This window comes from Hippocampus comes, unplaced genomic scaffold, assembly GCF_001891065.2.
Source record: "Hippocampus comes isolate QL1 unplaced genomic scaffold, H_comes_QL1_v1.1 scaffold52, whole genome shotgun sequence".
NCBI lineage: Eukaryota > Metazoa > Chordata > Actinopteri > Syngnathiformes > Syngnathidae > Hippocampus > Hippocampus comes.
The window spans coordinates 35,677-52,897 of NW_017805381.1; the positions used below are offsets into that span (position 1 = coordinate 35,677).

The 17,221-nt window shown below is 44.9% G+C and overlaps 2 protein-coding genes across 4 annotated transcripts in view; one reads left to right on the forward strand and one right to left on the reverse strand.

The window, feature by feature from the left end:
* Positions 1-16,219, reverse strand: part of adcyap1a (adenylate cyclase activating polypeptide 1a) — a 46,544-nt gene extending 30,325 nt beyond the window's left edge. For 2 of the 3 annotated variants that reach the window (XR_002168563.1, XM_019872728.1), the window contains exons 1-8: positions 16,116-16,219; positions 15,856-15,966; positions 3,748-4,110; positions 3,531-3,635; positions 2,623-2,760; positions 2,134-2,238; positions 1,528-1,662; positions 1,078-1,186 (exon numbers count right to left, since the gene is read on the reverse strand). Coding sequence is in view for 2 of the 3 variants with exons in the window: in XM_019872728.1 (XP_019728287.1) it covers positions 1,078-1,186; positions 1,528-1,662; positions 2,134-2,238; positions 2,623-2,760; positions 3,531-3,635; positions 3,748-3,884 (729 nt within the window). In the remaining variant the exon portion in view is untranslated. Of the gene's footprint in view, positions 1-1,076; positions 1,663-2,133; positions 2,239-2,622; positions 2,761-3,530; positions 3,636-3,747; positions 4,111-15,855; positions 15,967-16,115 lie in introns of those variants that run through there. The other variant, XM_019872729.1, reaches the window with a different exon arrangement.
* On the forward strand, positions 6,037-17,064 carry LOC109517523 (tyrosine-protein kinase Yes-like). Its single transcript, XM_019872721.1, has 12 exons — positions 6,037-6,413; positions 9,561-9,858; positions 10,574-10,673; positions 10,767-10,865; positions 11,197-11,300; positions 11,383-11,532; positions 11,665-11,820; positions 12,779-12,958; positions 13,457-13,533; positions 13,745-13,898; positions 14,122-14,253; positions 16,150-17,064. The coding sequence occupies exons 2-12, from the start codon at positions 9,570-9,572 to the stop codon at positions 16,356-16,358; spliced, it is 1,650 nt and encodes a 549-aa protein (XP_019728280.1). The 5' UTR covers positions 6,037-6,413; positions 9,561-9,569; the 3' UTR covers positions 16,359-17,064.
* The last annotated feature ends 157 nt before the right edge of the window (positions 17,065-17,221 follow it).

Consider the following 17,221-nt stretch of genomic DNA (forward strand, 5'->3'; position numbering starts at 1 on the left):
TGTGTGTGTGTGCATTTGTTTGTTGCAGTGAGTCAGTGCATTTTTTTTTTTTTTTACTCATTTTAATCATGCATTTCAATTTCTTGACTTTTTTCCTTTTATTAAACACAGTTGTTGGGAACAAAAGATGAGAAAAGGAAGCACAGAAGCGGAACCAGAAGGTGCCACCCTCATGTGTCTCTCTCTAGGAAAAACCATGTAACAAGTATCATCTTTTGGTTTCGGCTAAGTCAAGAATTAGTTCAGGCGAACGAAAAAGATCATTGAGACGCTTTACAGAACAACTGGCACGGGGGGCAAAGAAAAAAAACTTGAATTTGAAGCAGATCTGCTTCAAGGTGCAGATTTTCACTTTTGCAAATTTAGGACTGCTTGCATCGGGGCAGGGAGGGCCCCACCGGATGCAGGAGATGCATCTGTAAATCAAGTTTTCTGTTTGGAGTGACGCTAAACGCTTAGTGATCAACATTACTGCCTCCTACAGGACTGGAGTGGAACTACATCAGTAGTTTTAAAATAGTCACGTCAGCGATGAGAGAGGATACATCTTTTTAAAAAGTTATTGTTTGAATGCCATTCGAATATTGATTGGTAAGATGACAAAAAAAAACAACAACAAAAAACTATAGTTTTGACAAACTTTGAAGATGGTGGAATTGCCAGTGTAGAATTTATAACATTTTCAAGTAGATCCGGATCAGGGTGGCGAATTTCACTTTTAGTCACGACAATCTGCTGGAGTGCTACTGCAGTTACAGTTTAAAAAGAATAACATTAAAAACTGTCAGCATCAGCAGATAGATACTTCTTATATGGTCAGAGAGAGACATGTTTAAACCCACAAGAACGTTTTTTTTGTTTTGTTTCCACATAGACAAACAAGATTGGCACTGAACAACAGCGGAAGGCTTAAGCTCACTTGCGGAAGGAGAGAAGGACCCAAAGACCCACAAAGGTACTCAAGAGATCCTCAGATTTAGGATGGATGAAGAAATTTCAGGAAAGGACAGAGTACGAGGTGACAAGGGAGGGGGGCACAAGAGCCAAAGCCCCACCTTCCCCAAAAAAATGACTCACCAGGTATTTCGGGGGGAGCAGTTTGAGCCAGTCCCCCCAAAAAGCCTCAAAGTCCTCCCCGTCCAGGAGGGCGTCAAAGTCGACACCGCTCAAATCTACGTCTTCAAGTCTGTTGTGGATAAACGACACAACTACAGCAGCTTAATGTCATAGACAGCGGCACAGTGATTGTCTTTTAAAGCATTTATTCCCCCTTGAAACTTTTAAAAGACAAACAAAAACATCCCCACTGGAAGTAAGTCACACGCTCGTGCCCAAGTGCTTTTCAAGTAGTCAATAAAACAGTATTATTATCAAAATATTCCTTTTAATGGCTTCCTTCATACATAAATAAACACAAAAAGCGCTTGACATGTTTACGTTGTCGCTAGTGATGCGAAAGGGGGCCTGGGGCGATGCTACAAGTAAACCAGCCGGCGTCCTTTGTTGTTCCTAACTCTCTGTCTGTACCTTTTGCCCAGCACGGCGGCCAGGTACTTCTTGACCGCCATCTGCTTGCGGTAGCGGCTGTAGCTGTCCGTGAAGATGCCGTCCGAGTGGCGCTTGGACAGCGGCTCGCCGTTGTCCTCCATCACCTTGCCGCCGCTACGTCGGAACACATGCGGAGAGAGAGCGAGAGAGTGTGAGAGAGAGACAAAGAGAGTGAGAGAAAGAGAGAGAATTTTGGTAGGTAGGTATGTAGGACTGGTAGCTAGGTTGAGTAAGGAGGTGAACATAAGTAGGTAGGTAGGTAGTAATGTCATGGAAGTAATTCAGAAACTTATGGTACGCTGCTACATATGTTGGTAGCTTAGACAGGGAGATGAACTAAAAAAATAAAATTAATTAAGAAATGTCTGACAGACAGACAGACGACACTGTCGAGAGAGGATATTAATGACAGGACAGATTGAGCAGCATGCTGGCGCATAATGACGCAACACACACGCACACACACACACACACACACACACACACACACACACACACACACACACACACACACACTGCAATGTAGTGTTACAAGTGGAGTGCACAAGTGCAAAGAAACACAAACGCACGCCACCGTCGTCTTACCCGATCCGCTTGGCCATGAGCGAATGGAGATATTTCCTGGCCGACAACTGACCCAATGCTTTCCTGTACGCTTTGTTGAACATGCCGTCTGCGTGCCGTTCCGTTCTGGACACCACGCACACACAATACAAGACAAATGACAATTGCGAAAGGCCTTGAACGTAACTTTCTTTTTCACATTTCCCTTATGATTGGAAATACCCCCGCCCCCAAGAATAATACATATCTTTTTTTGCCAACATTTGATATCTTGTAAATCGAATTTAGTAATATTCCTCAATTTGTCATGAGAAAAAAAAAATAAAGAGAAAAAATAGAAAAACTAAAATGGGATAATGTCCTTAGCATAATGTCGAATAAAAATTTAAAACTGAATAATTCAATAAAACTCCCATCCCGAAAAACAAACAAAAAAAATGATGCAATAAATAAATCACCCGGCTACAGACTCAAACAAAGCATCTGTTGGCATGTGCTAATGGTGCATACCTCTTGTCGGGCGGCGGGTAGAACAGGGAGTAGACGTCTTGGTCTTGTGTCCCCATGGATGGACTTCGCACCTCCTGGCCATCGTAATCCAATGGCGGCAGCGAGTTCCCGTCTTCGTCGTACAATTCACCCTCAAGCCTGCAAACAGCAGCAGGACAGAAGGAAAGAAAAAGTAAATAAATAAATAAATAAACATTCCAATTAAATCTCAAATCCATCTTTTCTCTTGGTTACACGAGTGCCCACTCTATTAGGGACACCTGCCTGTGCAAATATGAAAATGGGATTATCTATGAAAAAGGATGGTTGTTTCCCCCGCCCCCGGATCGGTGGGCTAGCCATTCAGTGGTTGGGCATGCATGCAAATGTAAATCCCATTACTGTCGCTGCCTCTCCCTGGTGGATGTTTGGTGGCCATTTAGTATGGATTTGCTGCCCAATGAAATCACGCATAGAAAAAGACATTAAACTCAGGATGAATGACAAAAAAAATTTACAAATATAAAAAAAAAAAAAAAAAAACAAGGGAAGCTGCAAAAAGTAAATTAGAAATAGAGTGAACATTACAAGATACATGTGACAAGCAACAAAGTAAAATAATAAAATTTAAAATGTAAAAAATAGGTGGAATTTAGTGGGGGTTTTGGGGGGGGAATTTAAATGTAAATGACTCGAGGAAACAAGCAAAAAAAAAAAAAAAACTATATAGGATTTAAAAAGAACTATTTCGAAAGGCAAAAAAGGGGCACATTTAAAAGTGAAGATAAACATGAAACTTGGGGGATTGTTTACAGTAACTGCCTGCTGGAAGTAACATTGGTCAAAATAAAATGAAAAATACACAAATCAAAATATATGTAAAAATGAATCATAAATAGTAACAGAGAGTCAAAGTGTTTTCCACGTACGTGACGTGCGGAAAGGCGAGCCCCAGGTGCGATCCGCTGCCGGCACTGTGCCGCATGAAGATGCCGTAGATGAGCAAGGCAAGCGTGGCTTTGCTGGACATTTTGCTGCAACAGCAAAGCAGTGACACACGCTCAAGCAGACTTTTTCTCAGCTGTCCCAGCTTGAAAAAAGAAAAAAAGAAAAAGAAAAAAAAAGTGTGTCTTGTTTTCTGCTTACCGGTGGAAGAGCCCCTGTGCACGCGGGAGTGGGATGCAAGCGCCTCTTCCTCTTTCCTCCTCCTCCTCCTCTTCTTCTTCTTCTGGTTGTGGGTGTCTCGTGTCCTCCGTAGCGTCGCCGTGTCCTCCTCCCAACATTTGCGTTCCAGGCAACTTTTTGGGAGTGTGCGTGTCCCTCTCTCTGCTCTTGCTTCTGCCTGCTTTTTTATGCCGCCTTCACTGGTCGCGAAGGTGGAAGGGCGGGATGGGAGGGAGGTGCCCACGTCATCAAGTCCCGCTGGAGTTCGTCCATCCTTCCGTCCGGCCGGCCCGTTTCGGTACAGCGCCCCTCCATTTGTTTGGATGGGGGCTAATAAGAGGAGTGCTGAAATGCAAAACAGTTCCACGTTAGGATGTGAGTCATCAAATCTTTGAAGGATAATAATAATGTGGTTATTAATCATTTACACTCTGTAGAGTTTGTGTGGCCTTGCTGGAGAGATGTGTTTATGTAATAGTCGAGAAGGATGTTCTGGGGTCGTTTTTTCTTTTCTCTAATTTGGAGATTATTTTTTTTCCATGGCGCTTTAATTTTATATGTAAATATCTGGCATGCTGCAAAGCACTTTCCCTTTCTCTACAATGACCAATTTAACATTTGAGGCCATCCAAAGATAAATACATCAATTTCCAGGCAATCCAATGCAAGTAACTTCTGAGCCCCTTCACAATGCCCTGAACTTGAATGAGGAAAATCATCGACAATAATAACGAGTTGAAATTTATTGCTCGAAGCCAGTGACTTTGGCAAGTGGTGTCGGCCCACTTCTTGCGTCATGCTCAGGACAAAAGGCTTAATAGCAACCGCATGAGTTCCACACATTTATAAATTAATAATATTGGTAGAATGATTTGCTAAGATGTCAAAACGCAAGCTTCATTTCTTACACCAGCAAACACACTTCATACCTGAATGAATTATTAAAATGATTTTATCTGCACTAAAGTGGTTACGTCATTAGTTGGGAGGAGTTTACTACATAGGCTTAGATCATAAATTACATAGTGCCACCATATATAAGTTACTCTGTGGGAGCTAATTGAGATTTATATTGGCACTTAATCATTAAAAAAAAAAAAAAAAAAGAAAAACACATGGAACATGACTAGATGCAAACAATAAACGTACAATTCCAGATTTACGTGAATATATACAGTATACGAGATCACAGTGATCCTCAAAGTGTACTACTAGTCACACTAGAGGTACACGGGCTCCCTCTAGTGGTAGATGAAAGAATCCCCGGTACAACTCAGTTGAATTCAACTTTTCAGATCAAAACATGGCTTTACATGTTCAAGAAGTGACAGCGTTTAAAACATTTAGGTCAAATTTTACGGTACTGCATGGTACAGTACTGTAAGTGCAATACGTTCATTATTTTTTGCAATACCGCAGTGAAATGGAAAAATTAATTCTGGAGAAGCACTGCACCCAAGTGGCCTGAGGAGGACGGTGCACTGCACGGCCCAAACATGAGGCACACTTTGCAGGTCTATTCACATCCACATATCGTCTCCCAGGATACTGTACGAACTGAGAGCTCTCAGTGTGCATTAATAAACATATTTTCACATGAAAATGTCAATCAAAAGCGAGCATGATCGTTTTTATTAATGAAATCTGAAGTCAATGAGCAATGTCGTCCAGTAAAATGACAATGATTTAGTTAGTACACGGGAGCGAAAATAAAGCTGTCGTATGGAAGTAATGATTTCAGAACTCTAATTTTAGCAGCAACGCTTTTTATAGAAGTCGCCACAGCTGCCGCTCTTTGGAGTCTTCATTGAAGCCTCGTGCCTCAGAATGTTCAAATCGGCTCATGATTAGGCCAGTTATACGATTTGAGATTGTCTATGAAAACGGGCTAAGGTTGGAAACAGGGGCCCGGGGGGGTGATCAAACGTATACAATGCGCAAAAAGACGTTCTTTGTGCTTGTTGCTTGCTAGCGTCAATAAAACACAATATATTTGTGGAACTCTGCACAGGAATAAAGCAGCCGGTTTGATCCTCACTCCGAAAGTGAGCTGCGCCTGAGTTCCGCCATGACTGTTTAGGAAAAGTGAGGACTCACATTTTTTTCCTACTCATTCAAACTGGCACGGGGCTCATTTCTCGTAGTTGTGCTGTCTGCGAACCTCCATCTGAGGTCGCCAACGCTCCACTTATGTCAACGGGCGTCTTGAGTCCTCCCTCCGTCAGCGTCTTTTTTGTGTGTGTGTGCGTGTGCAAGTGTGCGGGTGCTCCTCCTCCTTCATTGTGCATGTTGTCCTCCAGCAGCAGCAGCAGCAGCAGCAGCAGCAGAACGGGCCCGGCTATAAATCCCAGCCATCACGTCGGCGCCTCTGCTCGCCTAAAGAGGCCTGCGTAAGTTGGGACATGCTGCTGCCGAGCCGCGCCAGGGCGTCAGCGTCCAAAGCCGACGCCAGCACGAGCTGACTTGAGCTGCTGGAGCATGCTTGTACCTCATCAGCACATTGCTTTCTACTTAACAGCAGTGGTGCACGCGCGCACGATGAAGGCGGATCGCTTCCGCTTGGAATAGCTCTTTTTTCCCCCTCCTTTTTCCATTTGGGTGACTAACAGACAAGAAGAAAAGCGGTGCAAAGAGCCACGAAAAGGAAGGTAAGGACAAATGCAAAGTGGTCTTTGTCACGTGAGGGTGGGCCTGGCATCAACAAAGAAGTCATCAGTATGCAGCACATGTGACTTAAGTATTGGGACATGTACACATCTTGAATTCATCATTCATCTAAAAGCATTTGGGACAATCCAATGCAATGCTACGCTCAATATGGGATTCCCAAAACGTGGCTCGGGGCCCAAAAATATATATTTATGAGGGGGGTTGCCAATTTCTGAGTGCTTTATTGTGCAAGTCAAGAAACATTTGAAGCCAATATCCTGACAGGGCTTCCCTGTTTCTTGCACAGACCCGAAACAAATGCCAGTTTAACTGCAGCATTTATCCAGACAGACAGATGGACATGGTAGGGCCCAACCGATTAATTGGCCTGCTGATTAAATTATGTCATCAGCAAGTAAGCATTTACATCAGTTGTGCACGAGTAACACTGGTCTCATAATTTATTACGCAGAAACCTAAGGCGCAACCTTGTCTCCCCAAATATATATAATGTAATTTGTTGATATAGGGTCACTCTGGGATCGTGTCATTCAAAACAAAGCAAATCAGAATTTTTACAAGCAATGCTTTGGTGAGCAATGAAAGTTGAGCAAGGAATCGACCTGGAAGTCACTATTTCACACACAACCATTTGTGTAAAATAAATAAATGCAACAAAAATGCGGCGGAAGGAGCGGCGACGACACAGCATCTGTTGGGCAGCAAAAAGCTACCCTGAGAGCGTCAGCTGATAAAAGCCGTCCGAAAAGACACGAAAAACTGCTAATTTATGAGAGTAACACTTATCGGAACAAATGCCAACCGCTAAGTTAGCGGCCTTCAATGCTGGTACTTTGCCATCAATCATTCACATGTATGAGCATGAATGTAGCATGCTAGCATGGCGGGTGGGACATTGTTTTTGTTGTTTTGGCAGATGTCTTCCGCTTTCTCTTAAACAAAGTTTCATCTTGAGGACTAAAACACAAGAGGGAGCAATCAAACAGCCACAACCGAAACTGCTTGGAAGGGAACGGCTCCCCAGGCTGGCAAAATTAGCAGCGTCAATTAGCTTTTGGCCAATGATGTACTTTTGCTTGAGTGGTGCTACGATTTACTTTTAGGAAAGTTAGCTTCTGCATTTCAGCGGGATATGCAGTGTGTACTGTAGCCCTCTCAACACTCCGAGAGTAGCGACATTCATGCTACCGATTGGAGGTGACCTCATTTTGAACTGACACGTATCCGTATTACCGCTAATACAATACAACATCCAAATAAAGGAAGGAGCTAACATGTACAGTACCATTTTATTGCGTTTGATTATACGAAGACTTCCTCTCTCATCAACTCCTCACCTTCCTCAGCTATTGTGTCTTTTGTTGGGCGTTTGCATGCAAAGCAGGGTAGTAGGTCGCCTTCCCTCGGGCCAAAGGGATGTTGTCGGTAATGAGAATGCGTTCCAATAATAATTAGAGCGAGGTGGGTTTTCCTTGTGCTGCCCCGGCTTATTAATGCACTTTGATGCAATCGACTGGATTTTTAAAGATGGCTTTTGTCATATCACAAATTTGCTGAATGACTGAACCTGAAGCTCAGCGCAAAGGAACTCAAAAGGTAGAAGCGACAGATTGAAACGACTAATGCGGTAATTTTGTGAACCCGGGGAACCTCCACTCTATGCACTCGCGCCCCCTTACATATGGCCACACGATGTAGTTTGGATTCATGATCATTCAATGTCTCCTTTTGGGACTTGAAACTCTAAATTTGATAGTTATGGAGTCTGACTGACGGGTTGCCCCCCAAAAATGGGTCATTGGATTGAAACTCATTGTGTCATGATAAATAGGAGCTCAGCTTCTTTTTATTTTTTTCGATTTAGTTTTTTATGATGATCCTCTTAAAGCAAATCCTCCATTCTGGTGATCTTCCTTCTCGGTCCATCTGGTGATGTTGGCACATTTTAACCATCATCGGCCCGACCTGCAGAATCAACTGTTTTTTTTCTTTTTTGAGGGGGAGGAGGGTGTGGGTGATCCTGACTCTTATGGTTTCCTTTGCAGTACAGCTGCGAGAACCCCGTGAACTCCCCCTCGCGCCTTTCCCCGAAACCACCACTTGGCAAATATCCCCCTTCGCACGTCACATTGATCTTGGAATCAACAGCGTGCCGCCTGCCAATTAACCCTCGGCGGCCATGCTTGGCTAATCAATCCGAGCAAACCCCAGCCCCCGCCTCATTCCCCTTACCCTTCTAGACTTTCTTTTCGCGAGTGTCAGAGAAGAATGCCACTAATGCCAGAAGGCGAAATGAAAGCCAGTCTGATGTTTTCAAGCTCACAGTGCGGTCGGGCACTGGTCCTCGGAGGCGACCACAGTAAGAAACACACTGCAATGTTTAACGCTTGCTTCAGTTTGATATTTTATAAAGGGCCTCCCTCTCATTGAGATATGTCCCTATGAGGACATGAAACAGGGGTCAGTGTTATATGCCACCTTATTCATTCGCTGATGAGTTCTGCCTGGCAACAAGTGACCACCATGCAACGTCGGCTGAAATTGTCTGAAGTGATGTCATCTTTTAGAAATACTATTTAAAACTCATTCAGTACCAGGCAATTCTAGACCAAGTCTGAAAAGACGTTTAAAAACGTCTTTGAGAGTGAATGAGTTAATCATGGTCAAGCAGCGTTTCTATTCTCTGTGCAATATAGAAAGTAAGTGTAAAAAGAGAATCGTGGCGTGGTGACACAGATGTTTTACAGGTTTGCATCTTTTCTGTGCAGTTGACACCCCAAAATTCGATTACCATTTAAATGATTGAAATTGTCTAGTAAATTGCTAATGACTTGGGGAGAAAGAGGAACTGGAGCATAATTGAGAGCATTGTAGCTTTTTTTGAAGTTTGCATCCTTTCTCACCAGTTGGTGGCGGAACTGGTTCAAAAGGGATTTATTACCCATATGTCCCAGTTGCCACACGGCTTATCGTCTTAGCGACAACAAGAGTGATTTGGGAGATAATGTTAGGACACGCATGACATTTGATTTTATGGACATATTGCGACAGCTTTGGGCCCTGCGTGTCACGAAGGCTGCGCTTTAATCCTTCGCCGTTATGAGCTGTTGTGTCTGTCACAGCAGGGCACCGCGATGGGCTGCGTCGAGAGTAAAGAGGACAAAGGCTCCGCCATCAAGTACGGGCCGGAGAACCCTTCGCTGTCCGAGCCCAATGCTGCCGCGGCAACACCCCACGTGGGCCACTACGGGCCTGATCCCACCCAGCTCCAGCCCAGTCTAGCACCCTCCGCCTCCTCCTGCGCCGGCAATTTCAACTCTGCCTTCACGCCCTTCGGGGGATCTTCAACCGGGATGACCCCGTTCGGGGGGGCGTCCTCCTTCACCGGCCCCGTGTCAAACTCCTTCTCTGGTTCTGTCCCAAGTAGGTCAAAAAATCAAGTACACTGGTGGTTTGAGATACGGGTGACACGAACTTTCCCAGATGCGTCATTGCCGTGAAGTGAGCGCATTAGCTGACACAACCAGATGTGGTTTTATCCGAGTAGAAAGCCTCCAAAATGTAGAAATGTATTCAAAGGGACCCTATGCTTCATTTGTTCGCACTCACAGTGCTAACACATTACTTTGTACTCCCACAAATTCACTAGCATCGGTGGCGCTCACGCTCCCTTTGTCAAGTCGTAATTATTGTGAGAATGATGTGCGATTCGGCTATCATGGCGCGCAAGCCTCTTCGAGTAGAAAGCTTCCAAAATGTAGAAATGTATTCAAAGGGACCCTTTGCTTTAGCTTCATTTGTTCGCACTCACAGCGCTAACACATTACTTTGTACTCCCACAAATTCACGAGCATCGGTGGCGCTCACGCTCCCATTGTCAAGCCGTAATTATTGTGAGAACGATGTGCGATTCGGCTATCATGGCGCGCAAGCCTCTTGTTTTGGTGGAATTTAGTCGGTAATCCTCCTCCGCGTCGGATGATATGATCCCCAAAGGACGTTTGCTTTTCTCTGGGAGATAACAGGATTACGGACAAACGTTGTCAGTGGGTTCTTCAACGGGATGCTATCTTTATGAAATGATTGAGGCCGTGCGTCTCAATACTTTTGTCATCTATCTGCCGTTTGTGCGTTCCAGGTGGCGTGACCTTCTTCGTGGCGCTGTACGACTACGAAGCCAGAACGTCAGACGACCTGTCGTTCAAGAAAGGCGATCGCTTCCAGATCATTAACAATACGTACGATTGTGTCCCCCCATAACAACTACAAACGGACGTGTGGCCACCTGAGCGAAAGTGTAGCGCTTGATTGACAGCCGATTCCCTCCGCAGGGAAGGAGATTGGTGGGAAGCTCGTTCCATCACCAGCGGGAAGAAAGGTTACATCCCCAGCAATTACGTCGCCCCTGCGGACTCCATACAGGCTGAAGAGTAAGTAAGACGCCACGTGAGTGACACACGACACCATCCATCGATTTGCTGTGGTGTCAATAAGTTTGTGGGTTAGCCCAATGCCACACTGAAGCTGTGGAAATCTCAAGACCAGTCTGGAAAAAGTTTAGGAAACGCTGGAGCAATGTGTTCATGTTGATGACCTAACGACATCGGTAGCCCTCTACTCCGGAAAAAGCAATGTAAACCACTACGCCAGCATTTCTCTGACACTACCAGTTGGCCGCAAAATGTTTCAGTTCAAAAGCTCATTTCTCCATCTTAACCACCAGGCCCAAATTATCTGGTTACTTCTTGTCGGTCTTCCCAGGTGGTACTTTGGTAAAATGGGCCGGAAGGACGCAGAGAGGTTACTTCTGAATCCAGGGAATCATCGAGGGACGTTCCTGGCGCGAGAAAGTGAAACCACCAAAGGTGACGACTTCACGGTCCACTTTCTCTGCTACCTGCTTACATGTTTTCAAGTGAATTGTATCCCGCTGGTCTCGGTGTCCAGGTGCTTTTTCTCTCTCTATCCGTGACTGGGACGAAAGCAGAGGCGACAACGTGAAGCACTACAAGATCCGCAAGCTGGACAGCGGAGGGTACTACATCACCACGCGAGCGCAGTTTGACACCTTGCAGAAACTTGTCAAACACTACATGGGTATGTCATGATGTACTGTAGTCAGAAATACAGTGAGACACGTAGCCCCTCAGCTCAGAGGTAATCCCAGTGGACTGTATTAAGTGAATGCGTGCGTAATAATGACGGAGGTTCCCTCATCCGATATTTCAGAGCATGCCGACGGCCTCTGCCACAAGCTCACCACCGTTTGCCCCACGGTCAAACCTCAGACGCAAGGTCTCGCCAAGGACGCATGGGAGATCCCCCGAGAGTCCCTCAGACTGGAGCTCAAGCTGGGCCAGGGCTGCTTCGGAGAGGTCTGGATGGGTACGTTTGAACATGGACCAGATACTCCAACCAACATGAGCAGCGTCAAGCACTACACCAGTGTTGTTCAAACTAGTGAAGTGGTGCGCATTGTTTCTACTCCCATCAGTAAGTACCCTCGTCCACGGGAGTCAGCTATCGGAACCACTACACCAGAGTTCCACAAACGTCGGAGTAGTGTTTAAACATTGCTGATTCAATTATCCCAGAATATTGGGAACACCGACGCGAGTATTTGCCGAATTATTTTGGACTGGCTGTGAATACTGGAATCCGCTACACCCGTGTCACCTATGTGAAACAGTACACTATGCTAGTGTCCAATACAATGAAAAATCCTTGGCAGAGGTAAAAATGCGTGAGGAAATCTAGATGTTTTAGTGGCTAAATGGAGTAGATGCTTGTATCTATTTCTGTCCATTTCCTGCAGTGGCTTCCTCTGTTTGTTGTCGTTTCATCTCTGGAGATGAGCTCAACTCAGGGACACGGCCAAAATGTTCATCATCGTTATTATTTTGCATCAATATTCTGACCACAGTTAGTCATCCACTGAGTGAAAACATCTTTAATTTTATTGGTCTAATTTTAAGCAACGTAGGAGAAGAGTTTAACGCGACACGAAATCTATGGAGAATACTTACGATTGCAAAATTGACCAAGGGCTAACTGAATAAATCGACTCTTATTTATTTATTTATTTATTTATTTTTTGTAATATCACACGCCTATCTTAATGAAGACTTGATTATGATTATGCGTCGCCCCCTGGCAGTTGGCTGACGACTGGTTGCACATTTGAAATGTAGAAATGGCCGTCTATCAGGTTCATTAAATCACGGCTGCCATACTCAGGACACCATCCTTTTTTTGGACTTTAGTAGGGAACGTTTCTGCAAAGAAGGCACGATGCCACTGTGAGGAGCGCAAACACTGAACGCCGTTGTCCTCCCCTCACCAGGCACGTGGAACGGCACCACCAAAGTGGCTATCAAGACGCTGAAACCGGGCACCATGTCGCCTGAGGCCTTCCTGCAGGAGGCTCAGATCATGAAGAAGCTGCGACACGACAAACTGGTGCCGCTCTACGCCGTTGTCTCCGAGGAGCCCATCTACATCGTCACCGAGTACATGGCCAAAGGTAACACAAACGCATGCGAATTTGTAATCTTATGTCGCCTGTTGGGGAGGGGGATCTTCAACCGTTGAGACTGGGGAGCTCAAGTGATATCCCGCGAGAGTGGAGAGGACATGATTGCATTTTCCCCCAGCTCTATTTATAAACGCATCAAGCCCGGGCCTGCCATGTCCAAGAAGTCAAGCCACCCACTCTGCTTTTCATTTCTCTCTCTCTCTCTTTTTATAAGCATATCAGCAATGCCAAGGACATAAAACATATTCATGGAGGCTTTAATTCAGTTTGCTCAGAAAAGGCGAACAGAGCTGCTGTGGTTTTGCTTAAGGTTGGGGGGGACTTGCATGGTTTCATGTACGGTTTACGACATGGTGATATTCTGCTCTGATTAATACTTTTGCTCATAGGTTGTGACAATTAAGTGAGCTTCATTGACTATTTATTACATGCCAATAAATTTGTATGCATGCTGTTTTAGTATTTTTATTTTTTTTTCATGAACAGGCAGCTTGCTGGACTTCCTCAAAGAAGGCGACGGAAAGTTCCTGAAGCTTCCCCTGCTGGTGGACATGGCTGCACAGGTGAGCTGAAATAATTACTCAAATGAAGATTCTCATTGAAAGGAGTTATGTTGTCACAGTTCGGCTTTTCGGGGCAGTTCTCTCAAGGCTTCTGTTGCCGTGACAACTGAGGCAAAGTGAGCGCGTTGCAACGAAGCGAAGGCTACTCTCATGACATGACCCCTTCCAGAATTCTCTTTTCAAGAGTCATTGTTGATTTTGTTTTTCTAAGATCGCCGACGGCATGGCGTTCATCGAGAGGATGAACTACATCCACCGGGACCTACGCGCCGCCAACATCCTGGTGGGCGACAACCTGGTGTGCAAGATCGCAGACTTCGGTCTGGCCAGGTTGATAGAGGACAACGAGTACACGGCGAGGCAAGGTAGGGGAGATAGATGCATTTGCTCTCTGAAATATACCACGAATAATAAACATTTTGTGATGGCATTTCCCACCTGTTAAAGGCACGTTTTGCTACTTTTAATATGAATGAACTTCCAGTTTGCCTTTTAGAGGAAAGTGAAAGGGCAGAATAGAAAAGAGGCACGAGAAGAGGATGCTTGGGTGCTCTCCAGAGGAGCTAATGTCTCTTATGTTGCATCCAGGAGCCAAATTCCCCATCAAGTGGACGGCACCGGAGGCGGCGCTTTATGGACGCTTTACCATCAAGTCGGACGTATGGTCCTTTGGCATCTTGATCACCGAGCTTGTCACCAAAGGCCGAGTACCCTACCCGGGTGAGAACCGCCCCCGCCCCAAAACGACGACGACATACATACAGCGGTGTCTAATTCGTTCTGTCAAAACACAAAAGGACACATACACTTTTACACACTCGCAAAGATGGATGCACATGCACACAGATGAGCCCATCTGGTGGAAAATTGACCATTGCTCTTGCTTCGAACCATCTGTCACACTCATATTACCCCAAGGGTGTGTATGTTGTGTAGAGACTGCAGTGTTTATGTCCGAAGCATCCATGAATAATTTTATGACGCAGATATTTAAAAGGTATTTACACGTACTATATATATATATATATATATATATATATATATGATATGGCCTTCTCAAATGCAGGTTACGGACTGGCCATTCAATATTTTTGCAGAAATTTTCCTTATTTTTTATTGTGTTTGATTGTTTGTTTGTTTTTTAACAACAATGCTATTTTTCGTTTTTCAAAATCATGTAACAAAAAAATTGTAGGTTTTGTTTTGCAGAGTTGCTGGAACGGTTTACTGCTTTTTTATGCAATACAATTTGAATGGAGAACATTTCTTTTTTTTTAATATGAGAGCAAATTGAGTTCTGACCTTGGTCATGGAATGACTTCGACTTTCAGGATAATTTGTTCCCGGTGGAGGTCTTTGCTCCCCAGAGTGGCAGTTTACTTTGTTTGTGCCCTTTCCATTTCGCATAATTGGTTTTGTTGGGCAATATAACAGAGGTCGGCAAACAGAGATGATGACGCCTGACAGGCAGCAGCTCTGACAGTGCTCCTCACGCACTTGAAAAGAGCTTGTTATCCAGGAATGCCGGCCATGCCAACATTTGATGTCATGAGGCCCCTTTGTAATCATGGAGGTGAGGGCTTCGATCAGCCTGCACTGGAGGCTTAGGGGCAATGAATGACGCGCCCTTCAGTGGTTACCCCGCCTCAATCACCTCGGTCTCCATTTCAAGGGTTTGACGGGATGATCTTGAGCAGAAGCAAACAGTTGGCGTCTGTCCTGCGTCAAACGTCCGCTCGCTTCCACCCTGGTGACGCACGCACATGACAAACTAGCAAATCATCTGGTTGGCGACTGGCTCGTTTGTGCGCCAGCTATTGTCAAAAGCTTGTCAGACTTTATGTCTAACTTTTGTTTTTTTTTTGTTTTCTTAGACAGTTCAATAAGCAGTTGAACTGTCAATTAAAACAGTGTTTCACAACCTCTTTTGAGCCAAGGCATACATTTTACTTGAGAACTTTCACAGCACAACACCAAATGAAAAAAATCTGTACAGTGGTGTCCAGGGACGTTGCTGGGCCCAAAATTTGGCCCCGGGAATAGGCACCGACAGCAGCCATCGCTTGAAGAAAAATAATTGTAGAGAGAGAGAGAGAGAGAGAGAGGGCGCGGTGGGATAATGTGGTGAGAAGTTGCTGACAGCTCGTCATGCGTCATATGATATCTTGTGTATTAAAAACAACCACATAGCTTAGGTTTTCAGTCTGCTCGATTAATGCTAACGCTAAATAGCATCTGTATTGCGATGCTATAACTCTTTAAGCAACAGAATGAACAAAAAGTCCAGCAACACATGAAGAAAGACAATATAACAGTACTCACAGTCACATCTTCTTTGTCCTCTGCGAAGAACGACTCATATTAGTGCCGCACCGATGAGCTGTGACAGTTCAATGATCAGTGTCTGCCTTACATAGTCCAGACAGGCGCAACCTGAACGAGCACCACAATGGCCAATTATTTAAGAGCGCGTAATGAAAACTGTTTTCCATTCAAATTGTCATAACTGAATGTTTTTTTTTTTTTTAGAAATTGCCATATTTAAATGAGAAGCAAAACGAATTGTGTTTTGCTCAACTCACCACTCGAGTGACTGCCTGGCTCGTTTTCTTGCAGGCATGGTGAACCGCGAAGTTCTGGAGCAGGTGGAGCGCGGCTACCGCATGCCGTGCCCGCAGGGCTGCCCTGAGTCGCTGCACGACATGATGAAGCTGTGCTGGAAGAAGGAGGCCGACGAGCGGCCCACCTTCGAGTATATCCAGTCTTTTCTGGAGGACTACTTCACTGCCACGGAGCCCCAGTACCAGCCTGGGGAGAACCTATAGCTCACCACGGGTGTGTGGGGGGGGAAAAAAGGTGGGGGGGGGGGGGGGGGGGGTGGCCATCTGTTAACCTGGGCATCAAGTTGCATAATACACTCAGCAATCGTCTCTTCTGGTCACATCAATAGGTACACCCAGGCAATCTTAAACGATTCAATATAAGAGTTATAACCAAAACGTTGCCTTGAACAAACACAACAACGTAGAAATATTCCGGAGCTGGAATTGAACCTGGCACCTCTGCGCTGTGAGGCGCTAACCAGTCGCCTACCGTGCTGCCCTTCTAATCAAAATAAATAAATTCACTCTTTGAATCAAACTAATGAAATACTTTGCCACGCTATTTTTAATTTATTGTGATGCGCCTGTATATAATAATAGTTGTGGCATGGAAACCCTCTCTCTACCTTCACCATCTGCTGACAGGCTTTACAATCACCATTGAATTAAAGATTAATCAATTCAAAAACGATGAAATTGTGCGGGTGTACCTACTTAAGTGTCCGTGTGGTGTTGGAAGTTATGTCAGCCTGAAGAGATGCTATCACTCAATTCCCTGGCGTGTTTTGCAAGGGAGGTGTGTAAATTATGCATTGAAAGCATTAATTATGAATAAAGCTGCAACGGAGAGTCCCGCCGAGGATCGACGGCCTTCTGTCCGAATGCGTTATCCATATCAGGTTGGTTGCTTTCAAAAAAAAAAAAAAAAGCAGAGGCAACAACGTGAAGCATTCGAAGGCCTTTCAAATCCATGCGTTTCTGTCAAGACACGCTCACGATTGCATCTTTTGCATTGATTTGTGTGACTTACATATATATCCTGTATATTCTGGCAGGAGTGTGAACGAAACCTGTGTAGAAATGTG